The sequence below is a fragment of the Pinus tabuliformis genome, chromosome 4_1 (genome assembly GCF_031772625.1).
Source record: "Pinus tabuliformis cultivar Carrire ecotype Pingquan chromosome 4_1, CPIR1, whole genome shotgun sequence".
Classification (NCBI taxonomy): Eukaryota; Viridiplantae; Streptophyta; class Pinopsida; order Pinales; family Pinaceae; genus Pinus; species Pinus tabuliformis.
In genome coordinates this window covers 81,462,800-81,481,975 of record NC_142303.1, presented here as the reverse complement: position 1 = coordinate 81,481,975, position 19,176 = coordinate 81,462,800, and the positions used below count along the sequence as shown (strand labels likewise).

The 19,176-nt window shown below is 39.7% G+C and overlaps 1 protein-coding gene across 9 annotated transcripts in view; it reads left to right on the top strand.

Annotated features, from left to right (window-relative positions):
• Window positions 1-19,176, top strand: part of LOC149174280 (uncharacterized) — a 142,365-nt gene that overhangs the window by 54,726 nt on the left and 68,463 nt on the right. For all 9 annotated transcript variants that reach the window (XR_016257920.1, XR_016257918.1, XR_016257919.1 and 6 more), the window contains exons 2-3: window positions 17,034-17,753; window positions 17,911-18,087. Coding sequence is in view for 5 of the 9 variants with exons in the window: in XM_089419276.1 (XP_089275402.1) it covers window positions 17,034-17,753; window positions 17,911-18,087 (897 nt within the window). In the remaining 4 variants the exon portion in view is untranslated. The remainder of the gene's footprint in view (window positions 1-17,033; window positions 17,754-17,910; window positions 18,088-19,176) is intronic.

Sequence of the window (19,176 nt, the reverse complement as noted above, 5' to 3'; positions counted from 1 at the left end):
GTAAAAAATTTTCAGAAGGTGTTATCAATTTTTTTTAAAGGTAAGATCGAATCTTGGAAACTATTCGAATTTCCTTTGACGTCTTAGCATAAAAATTTGGGCGAAGAAATAGTTAAAATTAAATTTTTGGAGGTTTCTATCTTTGCGGCAAGTTTTACTTTAGGAAGGTTAATTCCCCTTTTTGAGAAATTTCTCTTATCTTATATATTTTAAATCATCATAAAGAGAATTTCCCTCAATAATTTTGAGAGGTATTTCAATTATTTTATTTGTAAGTCTTCCTTAAAGTTTTAAAATTCCCTTTTTCATATCTTAAGGGGGCTTCATCTTTGTAAAATCAATAATAAATCACATTTTCGTAGAGGAAGCTTGGGGTCCTACCCCTTTGGTATCCCTATCTCTTGACTTACACCATTTGGTTCTAATTTAATTTGCATTTGCGTAATTGCTTCAATTAACTGTCATTTATTTGTTCTAATTAGCTTTGGTTTACATTGAACACTATTTATTTGGCTAATAGATTTAAATTGATTGGAGTTGCTTATATCATTAAATAATCATTTGTGCTTTTTTCATTTCATCCATTTGCTCTTCGAACATTCTTAAAGAGACATCTTAATTGGAGTGACATTTGCAAATTTCATTCATTTCACATAAGAGTAGCTTCCATTGAGAGCACTTGAATTATTCAGATCTAATTGGCTTTGTGAAGAACCTTAATGCTTCATTAATCTTGTCATTTTGGACTTAAAAATATTTAGCATAATCATTTCTCCGCTTGAAGAATATTGCATTCTCATCTTGCATTTGATCATTATAACTGGAATTGTGGGTTTACTTTGTAATTGCAATAGTTATGCGTTGTAAATCATAATTACTTGCAGGTCGTTCTTGAATTGTTTATTGCTCATATTTAAAACAGTGCGAAACACGCATGTAAAAGAATATTGAATGAAATTGATTAACCTGGAGCAAACAGCTCAATGATAATACAAAGATATTTACAATAATAGAAACATCAGGTTTCTATGTAGAATATAGAACAAACAGTTTCATCTAAGAAACTGCTAAAAGAATAAAAATAGAAACAGCTAAAAGACTGAGCATTACTAAATAGAGATATATTCTAATACCCTCCCTTAATGCTCAATCTATTTACAACACCAATAGACCCGCGAAATTTTACAAATTTATCAGGACCAAGAGGCTTGGTGAAAATATCGGCGGGCTGCTCTGTTGTGGGAACATAGTGCAACTGAACTGAGCCGTCTTCAACCAGCTGTCGAATGTAGTGGCAGTGAGTTTCCACATGCTTTGTTCGTTCATGAAAGACTGGATTCTTGGCAAGTTTGAGCACTCCCTGATTATCACAAAACAAAGAAGTAGGCCCTGTCTGAAAAACATGCATATCTGCAAACATACGACGAAGCCAAACTGCCTCACAGGTTGCCTTAACTGCTCCCCGATACTCTGCTTCTGTTGAGGAGAGAGCCACTGCCTGTTGCTTCTTACTAGTCCAAGTAACAGCACCGGATCCTAGACTAAACACATACCCAGCTGTAGATTTACGGTCATCAACCGAACCGGCCCAGTCAGAGTTAGTGTAGCCACTGAGAATAGGATTGGAGCTGCGAGTATATAAGAGGCCATAATCAGAAGTACCACGCACATAACGTAGCACCCGCTTTGCTGCTATCCAATGATCAGCTTTAGGAGCTGACATAAAGCGAGAAATGTAGCTTACTGCAAAACTGATGTCAGGTCTGGTAGCAGTAAGATAGATGAGACTGCCCACTAATTGCCTGAATAAAGTTTCATCCACAAGAGGAGAGGATGACTGTGCTGAAAGTTTGAGCCCTGGTTCCATAGGAGTCGTGGCCGGTTTGCAATCCTGCATTCTGAACCTTTCCACAAGATTTTTGGCATACTTGGACTGAGAAAGAAAGATCTGATTTTCAGTCTGCCACACTTCAACCCCCAGACAGTAATGAAGAAGTCCCAAGTCTGTCATCTCAAAAGTTCTGCATAGATCTTGTTTGATCCCATGGATCAAATGTGCAGAGCTGCCAGTAATGATAAGATCATCCACATAGACAACTACAAACAAGATATCATCACCAGTATGCTTGATATACAGGTTTGCATCAGATGGACTCCGCTGAAAACCCTGATCTGTCAGGTACTGATCAATTTTCATGTACCAAGCCCGAGGAGCTTGTTTCAATCCATAGATTGCTTTAACTAACCGACACACTTTCTGTTCTTGACCAGCAACCTTGAATCCTGGAGGCTGCGTCATGTAGACTTCTTCTTGGAGATCACCATTTAGGAAAGCACTCTTTACATCCATCTGATGAACTTTCCAATTGAACTGAGCTGCTAGGGCAAGCACAAGCCTTATGGTACTCATCTTGGCTGTAGGAGCAAAAGTTTCCTCATAGTCAATGCCTTCCTTCTGTGAGAACCCTCGAGCCACAAGACGAGCTTTATACTTATCTATGGTTCCATCAGCTTTGTATTTCACTTTATACACCCATTTGCAGCCTATGGGTTTTTTCTCTGCAGGAAGATCAGAAAGTGTCCATGTATGATTCTTCTGAAGACTTTGGAATTCGGCTTCCATAGCCTGTTCCCACTCAGATGTACCCTTAGCCTCTGAATAGGTTTGAGGCTCAAAAATACTGTGTATGTTAGCCATAAGAGCAAAATTGACTGTAGACTGTTGTCTGTTCTTATGTCTAGAAGTTCTACCTTCAAGGAGCTCATCATCCCGGAGATCACCTATGGTTTTAGCCCACCATTTAGGCCGAAGAGAAGAAGAACCAATATCAGGAGCAGAGGAACCAATATCAGAAGGAGGTGGAGAAGGCTCAAGAGCAATAGGGACAGCAAGAGGAGGGTTGGCTTCTGGAGGAAGCTCAGATAGAGTATTATCAAATACTGATGCTACATCATCCCTCCCATCAGGTGGACCGACTGGAAGAAGAACACTGTGAGGCTGATCCTCAGAACATTGCTGAAAGAATCCTCTGTCCTCATCAAAGACTACATCCCGACTGAAGCTAAGACGACCAGTGGCTATATCTATCAGCCTATAGGCTTTGTGATGATCACTGTACCCTGTCATCATGAGTTTCTGGCGTTTGGAATCCAACTTAGAGCGCTTAGCAGCTGGAATCCAAACATATGCAACTGAGCCAAATACTTTGAGATGACTGATCTTAGGCTTACGGCCAGACCAAACCTCTTCAGGAGTCTTCCCTGTAACAGCCTGAGTGGGTGATCTGTTAAGAAGGTAAACAGCAGTAAATACTGCTTCAGCCCAGAATCTGTTTGGAACACTCCTGTGTTGTAACATGGAACGAGCCATTTCAACAACCGTGCGGTTGCGGCGCTCGACAACACTGTTCTGCTGAGGAGTGTAGGGTGCGGTTAACTGATGTTTGATGCCATGAATATCACAGAAATTGGCAAAAGCTGAAGAACAAAATTCCCCCCCATTGTCGGTCCTAAGAGTCATGATGTTACAGCCAGACTCTTTTTCAACTAAGGTTTTAAACTTTTGAAAGGTACTAAGTGCATCAGATTTATTTTTTAGAAAATACACCCACATCTTTCTACTGAAATCATCGACAATAAGTAAAAAATATTTGCAAGCAGTGATAGAAGTTGTATTCATAGGACCACAAATATCAGCGTGAAGTAACTGGAGTACCTTAGATGCACGCCAAGATTCTCCATTCTTGAATGAAGACCGATGTTGCTTTCCCGCTTGACAGGCGCCGCATACCCCCAACTGCTGAGTCTGAATATCAGGTAATCCTGACACAAGTCCCTCCCGGGAGAGCTGAGAGAGATACTGCATATTTAGATGCCCATATCGCTGATGCCAAAGAGTACTGATGGGAGAGACACGTGCTGCTAGAGCCACTTCTGGAGAGTCACCGGTGTCAAGTAGCCTATATAGACCATGGTCCTCTAGGCCAACAGCAACTGTTATACTAGTCTCCCTGTCAATAATAGAGCACTTGTGTGCACTGAACACAACATCAAGCTGAGGAGAATTCCTCATAATCTGGCTGACAGACAGCAGATTAATTTCCATACCAGGAACATAGTATACATTCAGAAATATGAGTGTGCGCCCACCAGACTGAATTTGAACTGTACCTCTGCCAGCTACTGTTTACTTTTCACCTCCGCCAAATACCACGGAATCACTGAAAGGTGAGAAGTCAATAAACCAGTCACGCCTGTGAGAGAAATGGCGTGATGCACCAGAGTCAATATACCAAGCAGAAGACGGTACATGATCTGACGACCTTTTAGCCATAAAGGCATAAAAAACAGATTCTGTCTGCTCGGAATATTCCTGACTGCCTTCCAACATGAGATTGGTTAGCGAAGCCATCTGCACGTTTCCCAAGATATGGAAAAATACAAAAAATCCTGCACGGATTTCAAACGAGGATGCAGGCTGATCCAGACAGAAATTGACAGATGCTGATATAAGTATGAAAAGATTCCCAAAGAAGACTGATTTACTGTAAGAAACACAAACAAACACTAGATAGGAAGAATCAATAAATTGTGGAGATCTCACAAGACAGAGAAGGGTTCATTTCTGTATCGAGATAGACGACTGTAAGCTTTTATCACAGTGAGCAAAGCCGGGGTTAAGACTCAGTGAAGGCTACCTGGTTTACAGAGGGCTCGACCTTAGAAAGGAATGAAAGAACTCAAGAGATTAGGATGCAAAGAAGCTAGCTGATCAAGAACACTCCCTGAGTGCAGTTTCGAAATGAACTACTGAATACAATGCTGCCTGCTTAAAAATCTTCTTTCAAGATGACTGTAGCAAATCTTAACAAATTCTGTTTTGAAAAACAATAGACTTGCATACAAAAAAAAAAAAAAAATCTCAGATCTGTATCAGTGCACCAGATAAAAAAACTAGACCAAAGGATAACTGTGATGCTGGTTTGATCACTTGTACTGATGATAAACTGCGATGCTGTTCTGATCCCACTTCAAAAAAATAACTGTGATGCTATTTCTGGTCCCACCGTTTCAAATATAATCACAATATTTTTTAATCCAAATTCTAATCAAACCCGTCACTATAAACTGGAAAATACGTGGATCTGAAAATACCTTTATGTGTTTGCCGTCACTGTAGCCGTGAATCTGGAAAACCCGTGAACCACAAATACAGCAAATACAAATATTAAAAAATGGACCCACATGTGCTGTCTCAGCTTCATGTTTCTGCTGATTGGCAACACACTGCCGGCACACACCACGGATATATACGTCTCAGGTATCAAATTGGCCCACAAAACAAATACGAAGATCTAAACAATGGCCCACGTGAGCTATCCAAGCTTCACGTTACTTCTCAGCTACGTTTATATGTGTATATAAATAAAAGCCACAGGTGAATACACTTTGATAACACGCGAATGACTGAGATATATCGGCTTTTGCAATATACACGGGTTTGAAAAATATCAGAAGTATAACGCGTGAAATAATGAACCACGGATTTCAGATATAGATCCACGGGTTTGACATATATATCCACGGGTTTTATACCATAAAATCTGGAGGATCTCTGCAGTATATCGATTTGTTGAAATCGTCAGCAAATATACGCGAGAGAAAACAAATTTTAACTGTATCAATGTTCTTCAACAGGATTCTGTCGTTCTTCAATGTATCACCGTCACATAAAAAAAACTTTCACTAGAATCTGAACTTAAAAAAATGCCGTTGCGTGGTTCTGTAGAATACGAGAGCGAGAATACTCAAACAAATGTTGACACGGATACCCAAAGCCGCTGGAAAGTGCCGTGGTTCTGTCGAACACGTGAGCGAAAATATTCAAACAAAAACGTATTAACTTTGATTTCTGCTACCGCTTCCAGCTTTATGCACCAGATATCGTGACAGAAGAAGACTGCTGCCCCCGGATTCACAATAGCTTTCAGATCTCAGACCATGAACAAGCGTTCTTTGTAAATGGAGACGCTAACCCTTGGAGAGAAAAAAATTTCGAATGTGGCCACGATAACAAAAAAATCCAGATCCCTAAAGAGCAATTTCGAAATGAAACAAAATTTTTCAAACAGTGAAAAATTATTTCGAAAGACACCTGTGCTCTGATACCATAAAACAGTGCGAAACACGCATGTAAAAGAATATTGAATGAAATTGATTAACCTGGAGCAAACAGCTCAATGATAATACAAAGATATTTACAATAATAGAAACATCAGGTTTCTATGTAGAATATAGAACAAACAGTTTCATCTAAGAAACTGCTAAAAGAATAAAAATAGAAACAGCTAAAAGACTGAGCATTACTAAATAGAGATATATTCTAATAATATTTTTGGTTATCTTGATCGATTAAACTAACTTTCTTCTTGCAGCACTGCTAATCTAATAACTTGAAGTTTTCATGTCATGCAAGTGATATAATCTATATTAAGCATTGCTCATTAGGCATTGGTCTCTTTTCTATAATCTTGATATTGTCTCAATGATCTCAATTTGTTTAATCTTGTTAAGACATACTTTGCTCATTCAATAAACACACTTGCTAATTAATCTCAATTCTGTTGACACCTAATCCTTGTGATTGGGTGAATTTATGTAAATAGATAAATAAGAAATATGAACAGTCATCGGGAGATGAACTGAATAGTCTTTCCCTCATGTATATAATGAAGACCTACCTGATGGAATAGAACACACGAATCAATTTTTGGTTGAGGAGTTATTCCCTGGTCTGACATGGTATCGGAGCTAGCTCCCAAAATAGTTGTAACTCCCACTGCCCACTGCTCTCTGTCCACTGCCAACTGCTCTTTGTCCCCTCACAGTCACTGTTGTACGCTGGCCTAACATGCGTTGAACTATCCTAATGAACTCCTGCTCTCACTCAGAGTTATTCCTACTCTGCCTTCTATCCGCTGAATGCATACAGTTCTTTGTTGTACGCTGCTGTCAAAATTCTTTTGAACCATACGCTGGTCCGTTGAACTGTGTTGTAATAGTGAACCCAAGCACAAAGTTAGGCTTGTGGCAAAAGGTTTTGCATAGAAGGAAGGGGTCGATTATGAGGAGACTTTTGCCCCCACAACAAAATGGGCTACCATTCGGACACTCTTTGCACTAGCAGCTCAGAACAGTTGGAAAGTCCATCAAATGGATGTAAAAACTGCTTTCTTAAATGGAGATCTAAAAGAGAATGTTTTTATGTCTCAGCCTGAAGGATTTGCTGTGAAAGGAAATGAACATAAAGTATGCAAACTTGTGAAGTCCTTGTATGGCCTCAAACAAGCACCGCGAGCCTGGTATGAAAAACTAACTGAGCATCTTCTGAAACTCAATTTCAAACATTATGATCTTGATGATGCAATTTTATTTGTCAAGAAAGTTGGCAAAACAATTCTATATCTTGTGGTATATGTAGATGATCTTTTGATGACAGGGAACAATGAAAGCTACATTGCATCCATAAAGAAGGAATTGGGGAAAAGTTTTGAAATCACTGATTTGGGCTATGTTCATTACTATCTTGGCATTGAAGTAACCCAACATCCGAAGTCCATATTTCTTTCTCAAAATACATTGGAGATTTGTTGAACAGGTTTGGCATGACAGAGTGCAATCCTCTTACTACTCCAATGGAACAAAACTTAAAGCTCACATCTATTGAAGGAAAAGAATTTGAGGATGCAACAAAGTATAGACAACTTGTAGGAAGTCTCAACTACCTAACTACTACCAAACCAGACATTTCGTTTGTTGTTGGAATCCTCTCCAGGTTTATGCAAAAGCCTTGTGAGGGACATTGGTCTGCTGCAAAAAGAGGTCTAAGGTACTTGAAGGGAACTCAAGACTTTGGAATCAAGTATACACAGGTGGACGACTTGAGCTTGATTGGATACTCTGATTCAAACTTCGATGGAGACAAAGAAACTGGGGTATCAACTTCAGGATATGCTATGAGTCTTGGATCAGGAGCTGTCTCTTGGAGATCACGCAAACAATCAGTTCCAGCAGATTCCACAACAGAAGCAAAATACGTGGCAGCAGCTGAAGCAACAAAAGAAATTGTGTGGCTTAAGAAAATTCTTAAATATTTGTAGGTAAAACAAGTACAATCAACTCCACTCATGATTGACAATACCTCTGCAATAAAATTGACCAAGAACCCAAAGTTCCATGATCGAACAAAGCACATCAATACTAAATATCATCTGATTCGACATCATGTTGAGGCCAAAACAATCCATCTCCGTCATTGTTCCACAAATGAGCAAATTGCAGACATCTTCACCAAAGCGCTTGGAAGAGAAAAGCTTGAACGATTCAGAATGATGCTTGGACTCACCAACATCCCTTCAGATTAAGGGGGGAATGTTGACACCTAATCCTTGTGATTGGGTGAATTTATGTAAATAGATAAATAAGAAATATGAATAGTCATCGAGAGATGAACTGAACAGTCTCTCCCTCATGTATATAATGAAGACCTACCTGATGGAATAGAACACACGAATCAATTTTTGGTTGAGGAGTTACTGCTTGGTCTGACAAATTCAAGTTGTCTAGAGAGGTAGTGATCTCTTGCCCTGTGATCTCCTAGGACTTGTTTCTTCAACAAAATTTCCCCCCCTTTCATCTATCTTTAGGGTCTACCCCCCTTAGCTTGTCTACGAGAGAGCTAGAACGGAGTGAGTAAGGATCAGGGTGACAACCCCTACTCTGAGCTTTGCACCATAAGTGTACACTTTGGGCAACAACATGTTGTTCTGGAAATTGCCATGCCTTGGGTTTCTTCCCTGGTTTCTTTTTCCTTCTTGGCTCTTTCTTTGCTACAGGACATGTATTTTGTAGATGTTCTGTTTTTCGACATATATGGCACCTGAAAGCTGTATTTTCAAATTCTAAAAGCTGAGTCCAACACTGCTTGTTATGTGTCAAGAGGATGTTGTCCGGCAAACCTTTATTGAGATCCACCTCCACACAAATTCTAGCGAAAGTGTAGATTCGTTCTTTGACTGTTTGTGTATCTGCCTTTATGTATCGCCTTATGAGATTCCCGATTCCTTCTAGCACTTTATGTGAAAATTCATAAACCTGGAATTCCTACTGCAACAAACTAATGTTACTTCTCCTACATTCAAGTTATTTACTTTGTTCTACGGTAAATATCGAAGTAAATACAACTACAACCTTCACATAATTAAATTATATGCGGAAACAAGAAACTGAACAAGAAAGAAATACACAACACATCTACACAATTATTTTTGGACAAATGTCCCCAGAACAACCCAATGCGGAAAAACCGATGCAGCAGATTTGAGGGTTTTATTATTATTCTCAAGCAAAATTCTCATCTCCAAGATACAACTAGCAGAATAGAAGAGGATTCTCTATGAGAAATTTTACAGACACTTCTCGACGAGTTTTTGATCTAGGAGAGGACCTGCTGCTCCCTGTGCGTCAGTCCCTGCGTGAGAACTGCATTGTCCCAGCGTCACACTGCCTCTATGCTGTCCCTCCTCTACGTCAAAACCTTTGCGTTATCCTCCCTCTGCTCTGTGTCTTCTGCTCCTGTCCTTTAGACTGATGTTGACACCCTCTCTCTCTCCTTCTCACCTGCAACTCTCCCTCTGATTCGATTTTCTCTTGCCGAACTTTGACCAGTGAGAAAATTGATCTTACTCGGGTAACTGAGTATCTGCCTCTGGTGTATTTCCAAATGCCCTTCGATGTCCTTATAATCTTCCAGTTGAGAACCAATGACACAAATTAGATTCTAATGAATGGCTCAGATCATTTGGACTCTATCTTCGTATTCTTCTAGAAGTTACACCCACAGTTTAGATTAATACCCATTAATTATTTTAATTTCCTAATTTTAGACTTAGGGTCCCATTAAAAATAATTAATTATTTTAATAAAACTGTCTCTGGGTGGAATTTCCCAAAACACTTTTTAAGTTCTTTGGAATACATGTGCCCAAGCCTCCCTGCAAAATTTTAGACTTAGAGCACATCCGATGCTACTAGAAATCAACACTCCCTCTTAGTGAGGAATGTGCTCTAGAAATGTGACTTGCCGAAGCATCACCTGTTCTGTAACATCTCCCTTTGCACTGCTGATGTCTAACATCACTACCCACCAACTACTGCGCAAATGCTACATCTATATTGTTGCTGACTCTGCCACTGCCAATACTGCATCTGTATTGCAACTCTCTCTCATTCCTTGCCATTATAACTGAGAAATTACCTGTTTCTGCTACTGAAACAGATTCTCTACCATACCCATTTTCTCTCTAAACTGAATGAACTTAGCTCTTCCTAGAGCCTTTGTGAGTACATTTTCTACCTGATCTCTCTTGGGGACATACTGCAACTGTACTGCCCCATGCTAAACATAGTCTCTGATAAAGTGACATCTGATATCAATGTGTTTCGACCGGTCATGAAATATGGATTCTCAGAGAGTTTGATACAACTCTGATTATCGCAGTAAGTTCTGGTCATTTCCATCCTTTTTCTAGACAAACTCACAAGCAGTTTCCAGAGCCATATAGCTTCGCACTTAGCTGTGTTGGTTTCCATATATTCAACTTCTGCTGAGCTCAGAGCTATCGACTTATGTTTTCTGCTGCACCAAGAGATCATTCTTGATCCAACACTTAAGCAGTACCTAGAGGTACTTTTCCGGTCTATTGAACTACCTGCCCAATTTGTATCTTTGAATCCATTCAAATTGACATCATCCCCTCTAGAGTATCTCGCCCATATCTGATTGTTCCACGCACATACCTCAGAATGTGCCTAGTTGTTGCCCAATGCACCCTTTTTGGTTCCACCATGAACAAGCTAAGGGTGTTGACAGCAAAGCAAATTCTGGCCTAGTGTTGAATAGATACATGAGCGACCCAATGAACTATTTGTACAAGTTAGAGTCCACCGCTTTGTCTCCTGATGCATCTATTTTCTTCCAGTTGGTGATCATGGGAGTGGCCATGGGTCAACAATCTTGCATTCTGAATCTTTTCAGGATTTCTGTAGCATATCTTCCTTGCGCAAGGAAGATCTCCCCATTCTTCTGTCAAATTTTCAACCCTAGAAAATAATGCATCAACCCCATATCCTTCATGTCAAATTCTTCTTGTAGCCCTGTATGACCCTAGATGACCTTGTTAAAAACAAGTCATCCACATATAATACCAGAATAATTGAGTCATTCTCTACCATTAAATAGTAGAGATTGGGATCAACATCACTCTTGACAATTCCCAACTATTGTAAGTAACTATTAATCCGACCATACCATGCTCTAGGTGCTTGCTTGAGCCCATACAAGGCTTTATTTAATCTGCAAACATGAGTTCTCTTTTCATGTGTTTTGAAGCCTTCGGGCTGTTCTACATACACCTCTTCTTCTATCACCCCGTTCAGAAATGTTGTCTTGACATCCATCTGGTGAATCTCCCATCCGATTTGAGCTGTTAGGGATACAACGACTATGATAAAGGTATATCGGGCTACTGGGGCAAAGGTCTCTTCATAGTCTATTCCTTCTTTTGGTACGTACCCTTTTGCCACAAACCTAGCCTTGTACTTCGCTATATTGCCATCTGCAGCATACTTGATCTTGTAGATCCCCCTTGATCCAACAACTGATCTATCCTCTTGTCTAGTTACTACTTCCCAGAAATCATTCGTCATGATAGAACTATACTCTTCTACCATGCATCTGCCCAAACTTGGTGTTGAACGGCTTCTTGAAAGCTAGAGGGTTCTTCAACCTGTGCTACCAAGGCCTGGTACCTGTCATGCTGTCTACGCTTCCTCTTCTCGGTTTTAGGAGCTCCAACAAACGCCTCTGCATTGCTTAGCGTTTGCCGTACTTCCCTGTTGGTTCTACCACTGGTAGTGGGAGGCTCAATTAACTTCTCCTCCTGGTCCTGTCGTTCCATTTGCTGAGAACTATCTAGATTTCCTTCTTCTGAGGAAATGCTAGTACTGGTCACTATAATCGATCTAGGTGTCTGTCCTCCTGCTTATCGTCCTTGTTGCCCCTGCTGCTGTTGGACTAATGGAACATTTACTGACTGACCTTCTTCTAGCATCTCTCAAGGTTTCCTGAAAGCTCTATCCTCCATGAACTTCGCATGTCGTCTCACTACAATCTTCCTATTGCTAGGAATGTAGATTTTGTATGCCTTTGAGGTCTCGCTATATCCTACGAGGTACCGTTTTCTGCAATCTGATCTAGTTTACTGCGCTTTTCGTCTGGAATGTAACAATATGCCACACTTCCAAATATCCTGAGATGACTTACTTAAGACTTCTTCCCTATGAAGACACCTTCGGGCGTTCTCTTCCCCAACGCTCTGTGAGGAGTTCCATTATGGATATATACTGTTGTGTTGCAAGCCTTTGCCCATAAATATCTAGGCAAAGTCCTAATCATACAACATAGCTTTTGCTGCCCCAACAATAGTTCTATTTTTCCGCTCTGCTACTCCATTCTGGTCTGGATTATATGGAGTTGTCCATTCCCTTTTGATGCCCTCCTTTGTGCAGAAATCTGTGAAGCCTTTGTCCGTATATTCTCCACCATTATCTGAACGCAATATCTTTATCTTTCCTTGTCATATTTTCAACAAGAGCCTTAAACTCTTTGAATTGATCAAAGACATCATCCTTGGTCTTTAAGAAATAGATCCAGGGTTTTCTAGACTGATCATCAACAAAGGTGACGAAGTATTCGCCACCACTAAAAGTTCTTGTGGACATTGGACCACAAATATTTGAGTGTATCAATCCCAATACACATTCTGCTCTATTGTTGCTTCTGTAAAAGGTTGCTTTAGCATACTTCCCTGGTACGCATCCTCTGCATAAATCAACATGCACAGTACTAAGGAATGGAACTCCTGTAACAGTCTCTCTGAGCATCCTCAGTGCTCCATGGTGTAAGTGTCCCATTCGCCTGTGCCATAATTCATTCAGTTCCCTTTCACCATTATGATTGCTGCCTATCAGTGCCATTGGAGACTCGAGCTGCAACCTATATAGTCTGTTACTTCAAGCTCCAATTTGTCTCTTCTTCTTCCAACTTGGATGTTTGACGTATACTCTCTTTCCAATGAAGTATACATCGTATCCGTTGTCTTAGATTCATTCCTAACCCGGGCACATGCAGAACATTGGTGGCTCAGATGCTAGTTCCTGCTTTCATTTGAAATGCTATGGTGCCTCTCCCTACTGGAGTACACTTCGTTCTGTTTCCCATAGTAATCTAGAAGTCCATTTGTTCTTCTTGATAGCTCGAGAAATATTTTTGTACTCTAGTCATATGGGCTGGAGCTCTGCTATCAATGTACGAAACATCTGCTGACGCTGAACTTGCTAAGCATGCGAATTCTTCTTCTAATCTGGAAGATAAGTCAGAGACATCTTGAGTTTCCATCCTTGTGCTATTTTTCTAACTACCTCTGACGCTATCCTGCCCCAATATAACTATTGCAGGAAAAACTTCATTCCCCCAGAAACACCTCTTCTTCGCTGAATTCGCTGCGCTGCTCCCTTTGACACTGACAAACTTCCATCTGGAGGTCTTACCTCTCTGTCAACTCACTCAAAGAGAGACCTTCCTTGAAAATCCAGCCTTCCTGTCTTGGACTATGCAATCCCTCTAGAGATTCGAACCGCTTCCTCCTGCAGCTATTCGACTGCTTCTCTGCCCAGTGCTGGGTTCTCTGGCACTGCTCTTCTTGTTTCACCTACTGCTCTAATACCATGTGAAAATTCCTTAACCTGAAATTCCTACTACAAGAAACTGATTGCTTCTCCTACATGCAAATTATTTACTGTGTTCTACGGTAAATATCGAAGTAAATACAACTGCAACCTTCACTTAATTAAAGTATTTGCGGAATAAGAAACTGAACAAGAAAGAAATACACAACACATCTACACAGTTATTTTTGGACAAATATCCCTGGAAAAACCCAATGTGGGAAAACCGGTGCAATAGATCTGATGGTTTTATTATTATTCCTCAGGAAAAATCTCATGTACAAGATACAACCAGCAGAATAGAAGAGGATCCTATGTGATAAATTTTACAGACACTTCTCGACGAGTTTCTAATCCAGGATAGGACCTGCTGCCCCCTCTGCGTCTCACTGCGTCAGCCCCTACGTTGTCCCAACGTCACACTGCATCTGCGTTGCCCCTCCTCTACGTCACAACTTCTGCGTTGTCCTCCCTCTGATTTGCGTCTTCTACCCTTCTCCTTAAGATTGATGTTGATACCCTCTCTCACTCCTTCTCACTTGCAACTCTCCCTTTGATTCAGTTTTCTCTTGCCGAACTTCGACTAGTCAAAAAATCAATCTTACTCGGGTAACTGAGTATTTGCCTCTAGTGTATTTCCAAATGCCCCTCGATGTCCTTTCTATAATCTTCCAGTTGAGAACCAACTTCCCAGATTAGATTATAATCAATGGCTCAGATCATTTGGACTCTATCTTCGTCTTCTTCTAGAAGTTACACCCACAGTTTAGATTAATACCCATTAATTATTTTAATTTCCTATGTTTATACTTAGGGTCCCATTGAAAATAATTAATTATTTTAATAAAACTGTCTCCGGGAGGAATTTCCCAAAACGCTTTCTGGGTTCTTTGGAATACATTTGCCCAAGCCTATCTGCAAAATTTGAGACTTAGAGCACATCCGATCCTACCAGAAATCAACACTTTATGATGCCAGAAATGAAGTGGTAGGTTGTGCAGTCTAACCCAAACCGGCATTCTTGATACCACCATTGTATTGGCATCAAAATCTGGGAACCATGGGGTGACAAAAAGTCTCGCATTATCCCAGAACTAGGGACCCTCTCGTAATATATACTCTCATGTCTCCGATGATTCAAACTTTACTATGAAGAAACTCCTCGAACATAGGTGAATCTCACATTTAATTGTCCAAGTTGTGAAAATCCACTAAAATATATCCATTGGTTCTGGCCAGAAACCGTTGAATCTGCATATGACTGCCTGGGATTCAAATGTTGTGCATAGATCATTTGTTTTTGAGATATCTACAGCCAAAGATGGGACTTGATTCAACTGCTCCACAATATAGGGTTTGGGTATATTGAGAGGCTAATCCGTTTTGGCTGATGCAATGGATTTCCCTTGGAGGACGTCTTTGAATGATGTACCTTCATTTACTGGTCCCTTATTCGACTCTGATCCTTTGGAACTAGATCCAGGCAGTGCCCCACCCCGCCCCCAACCTCAGATTGACAAAGATGGTGGAATTTCGATGTACGCCTTGGCATGGTAGCAACATTTCATTTTGAAGGGATCTACCTGCACATGTCAGACTTTGCATCTCCAGCGGGATATCTGTTCTTTTATAGGTCTCTCGTTTCAGATCCAATACCAAGAAATCCTTTTGAACCCCGATAAGAAGAGCTCTGCCATCGGGAATCTTTGCACAAATTTGAAAGGAGTCCTCTGCTTCTAGATCTACTATAAGATTATTATTTGAACACCTCTCTGTCAGATCTGGGCATATATAAGGTGGATCTGCAATTATTGGAGCTTCAGAAAGCCCACGCATGTCCCGTTCTATGTATAAGAAGGGTGATATCCTTGCAGGAAGTAGGTTGAGAACTCCAATTAAAATATCACTTGAGAACCGTTGTTCCAAAAACAGATCTGCAAGACAAAATACTTGTCTGTGATCGCCATGATCCCAATCTGTAAGAATCGCATCAGATCTCCAGAGATCATCAATCGCATGAGGAAGGAGATCCAGTTTGTTGTTGCAGCGACCCGTCTCTTGGTGGTATGCCGCATCATTAAGTAGATAAAGATTACAGCTAACACAGGTTTCTGCACCATATCCAATAACTTGTCATTGTAACCGTAAACATTAGAGAAAGCTTCTTCTTTGGGTATACCAAGGTGCCACACAAACTGACTCATCACTTCAGGATTGGCTTCTAAAGGAATCCATCGTTTAGCACCAGGTCTTTCAGATACCTCCATTGTTGAAAACACACTATTGATCACAAACGTCTGTCTTTCTATTATATTATTATTATATATAAATAATTTTTTTTTTCTTACTAAATTTATTAATTTTTGTCTAACAATTATTTTCTTTGACTTTCCATCTAATTTTTTGTTCTTAGACTCCTCACTCCCCTTTATATACCCCTGTTAGATCAGAGTCTCTTCATCTCATCTTTTCGTCTTGATGATGAACCACATTGGTTTGTTTGAAACTTGTCGACAATCAATACTTTGCTGTGATGGATCCGGAAGACAAATATCTAAAAAATTCTACTCACAAAAGCCTCCATTCAGAAACTAGTGCCTACATGTTGCATCCAATAAGGCTAAGCTCTAAAAATTTGTATGTTCTTTACCACTAAAAAAACACAAAAGTCTCCAATGTATTTGGAGCAATTGTACTTTGTCGATGCCATGGATGGGTAGTATTCATGGTACTGCCAGATACAATACTGTGCATTAAATGATCGTGTTTAGGGTATTACCTGAGAATTGAGATAAAAGTGGTTTGATTTTGATATTAAACTAGCAAAGCTCAGGGCTCAAATGGAACTCTGTGCTTATGAGGTATTCATGTTCTCACTGTGGTTTTTGAGGTTAGCACTAGCTACTTATGAACTGACTGTTTGGTTGTGTTGTAAAAGAACTGCACCCAAACTGTCAAAGAACTGTCTGAAGTAATTTTTTGTATTGTTAGATTTAGCTCGAATGCGTTATGTACATCCTTGTTGCTATTTTGAGCATGCAAGCATATCTGTCTCATTGATTACATCTAGTAATGTGTGCAATATTGGTATAAATTCTTGATTTTATAGACATAATATCTGATAATGAGCTTCCGATGTTAACGATATATGAAGATTGTGATGAAGTCTCCATATTTTGAGTCTTTCAGGCTCTTCCTGTTTACGATAAGTCCGTTATGACTGTGGACATTGGAGGAGGATCAACAGAATTTGTTCTTGGATATTGTGGAGAAGTAGTATATGCAACATCTCTAAAGTTGGGTCATATTCGCTTAGGAGAGTCTATTTTGAGAAGTAAAGATGGAGAATTACCGGTGGGTCAAATAGAAGAATTAAAGAGACAGATTCGAGCTACATTCACAAATTCTGATTTAGTAGAGAAGGTTAGAGAGATTGGGTTTGAGATGGCTATCGGTAGCTCTGGTACAATTGACTTCATCCATCAGGCTATACGCAAAGGGCATGCTGTTGAATTGGGAGATGGATGTGAGTCAATGCCTGTTTCTTTCCAGGCATTCAGAGATTGTGAATTTACCAGAGTGGAGCTCAATGCCATTGTAAAAATGCTATGCACAATAAAGAACCAAGAAGAATGTGCTAAGCTACTAGGAATTACTGAAAAGTCCATAAATTCAATAGCTTCTGGAGCGATTTTGCTACAAGAGATTTTTGAAATTCTTGGTATTGACAAGATGACTGTTTCTCCTTATGCTCTGCGGGAAGGGGTGATTGCTGACACTTTAGTGAAGACATGTGATGAATATAGATCTGATCCTAACATCAGGTGGAGTTCAGTGATCAGTCTTGCAAGAAGATTCAATAACAAGAAAAGGATGGAATCTGACATGCACTCTGCCCAACTGGCGAAGGTTGCTGCGATAATTTGACTCCTTGCATCTTTTCTTTTTCATGCTTAGTGGAATTAGATAATGTAATGTTTCAGCATCCATTTATACATCACTTCTACTTTTATTTGATGACATTGTACTGAGTCTAGAATTAATTCTGTTACCATGATAATGACAGGAGCTTCTAGAGGGCTTGCAAAGGTGCAAAGAAGATGATCAAGATTGCTTCAGTGTAGCGGGGTTACCAGTGGATGGGAATTATATAAATTTGATGGAGGCTGCAATTATGTTGCACAGCATTGGAATGTTTATCAATCATAAAGGCTATCATAAGCATTCTTACTATCTCATCAAGGTTTGTTTTTCTTGCAGTCCTCCAAGAGTCAAAATACTCTTATTAGAGAGGGCCTCAATTTGTAAATAGGTTTAAAATCACTATGAAGTCTGGAAGGTACAGTTAATCAGCATGCTAGACAAAACAATGTTAGACATCTTTCTTTTTAATTTTTTGTTAAATAAAAGTAATGCAACTGCTATATTGCCTCAAAGAGTGATTAGGGTTTTATTCTATGTGCATCTTTGACTGTATTTTCTTTTTTTTGAAAAAGTTTTTTATACATTTGTACTTTTTATACATTGTCATATTCAACATTACATATTTATGTTAAAGTGTTAGGGGTATCAGAGTTGATGAATATAAACCAGTGTTGCAAACATCGTGATTGGGATGAAAATGGTGAGGGTCTGAAATCGGAAAAAATCGGGAAAATCGGGAAAAATCGGTAAAATCAGCAAATACAAAAATATTCTTTTTTTTTCAATTTTTTTAATGTCTAAAGCATTCACAACATAAAATAAATGCATTGACACATAAATATGATAAAAGAACTAATATATAAGATGTGTAATATCATTTCTAGTGCTACTTCACACATAACAATGAATCATGTCCCAAATACTAAGTCCTGAGTCCCAACTCAGCCTCAAAATATCAACAAGAAATATAATAATGTATCTCAGAGTCATAATGTCATATACAATGCAATGAACGAAATAACTAATACTACTGATTTTCTCTACCCCTTTTGTGAGAAAATGCAACAACTTTCCCTCTAGATGTAGATGGAAGTGGACTCTGCGGTGCTCTAGAAGCTGAAGAACTAGGAGCTATAGGAGGTAGACCACGTCCTCTACTGCTGACAGGGGTAGCCTGGGTAGGTGGTGTCACCTCTTCTTTTTGCTCTTCCTCCTCCTCCTCCTCTACCCCCTCCAATACCTCCTACTCTAACCAATCAAGGGTCGACTCCATGATAGGCCTCTCGACCTCAACCCTCCATGCAGCAGTGCTGTCAATCCCATTCAATGGGATGGCCTCCACATCAAGTGTCCTCTCAAGTCGCCTCACCCACAATCGAAGATTGTAGTAGATGTAGACCATGTCATT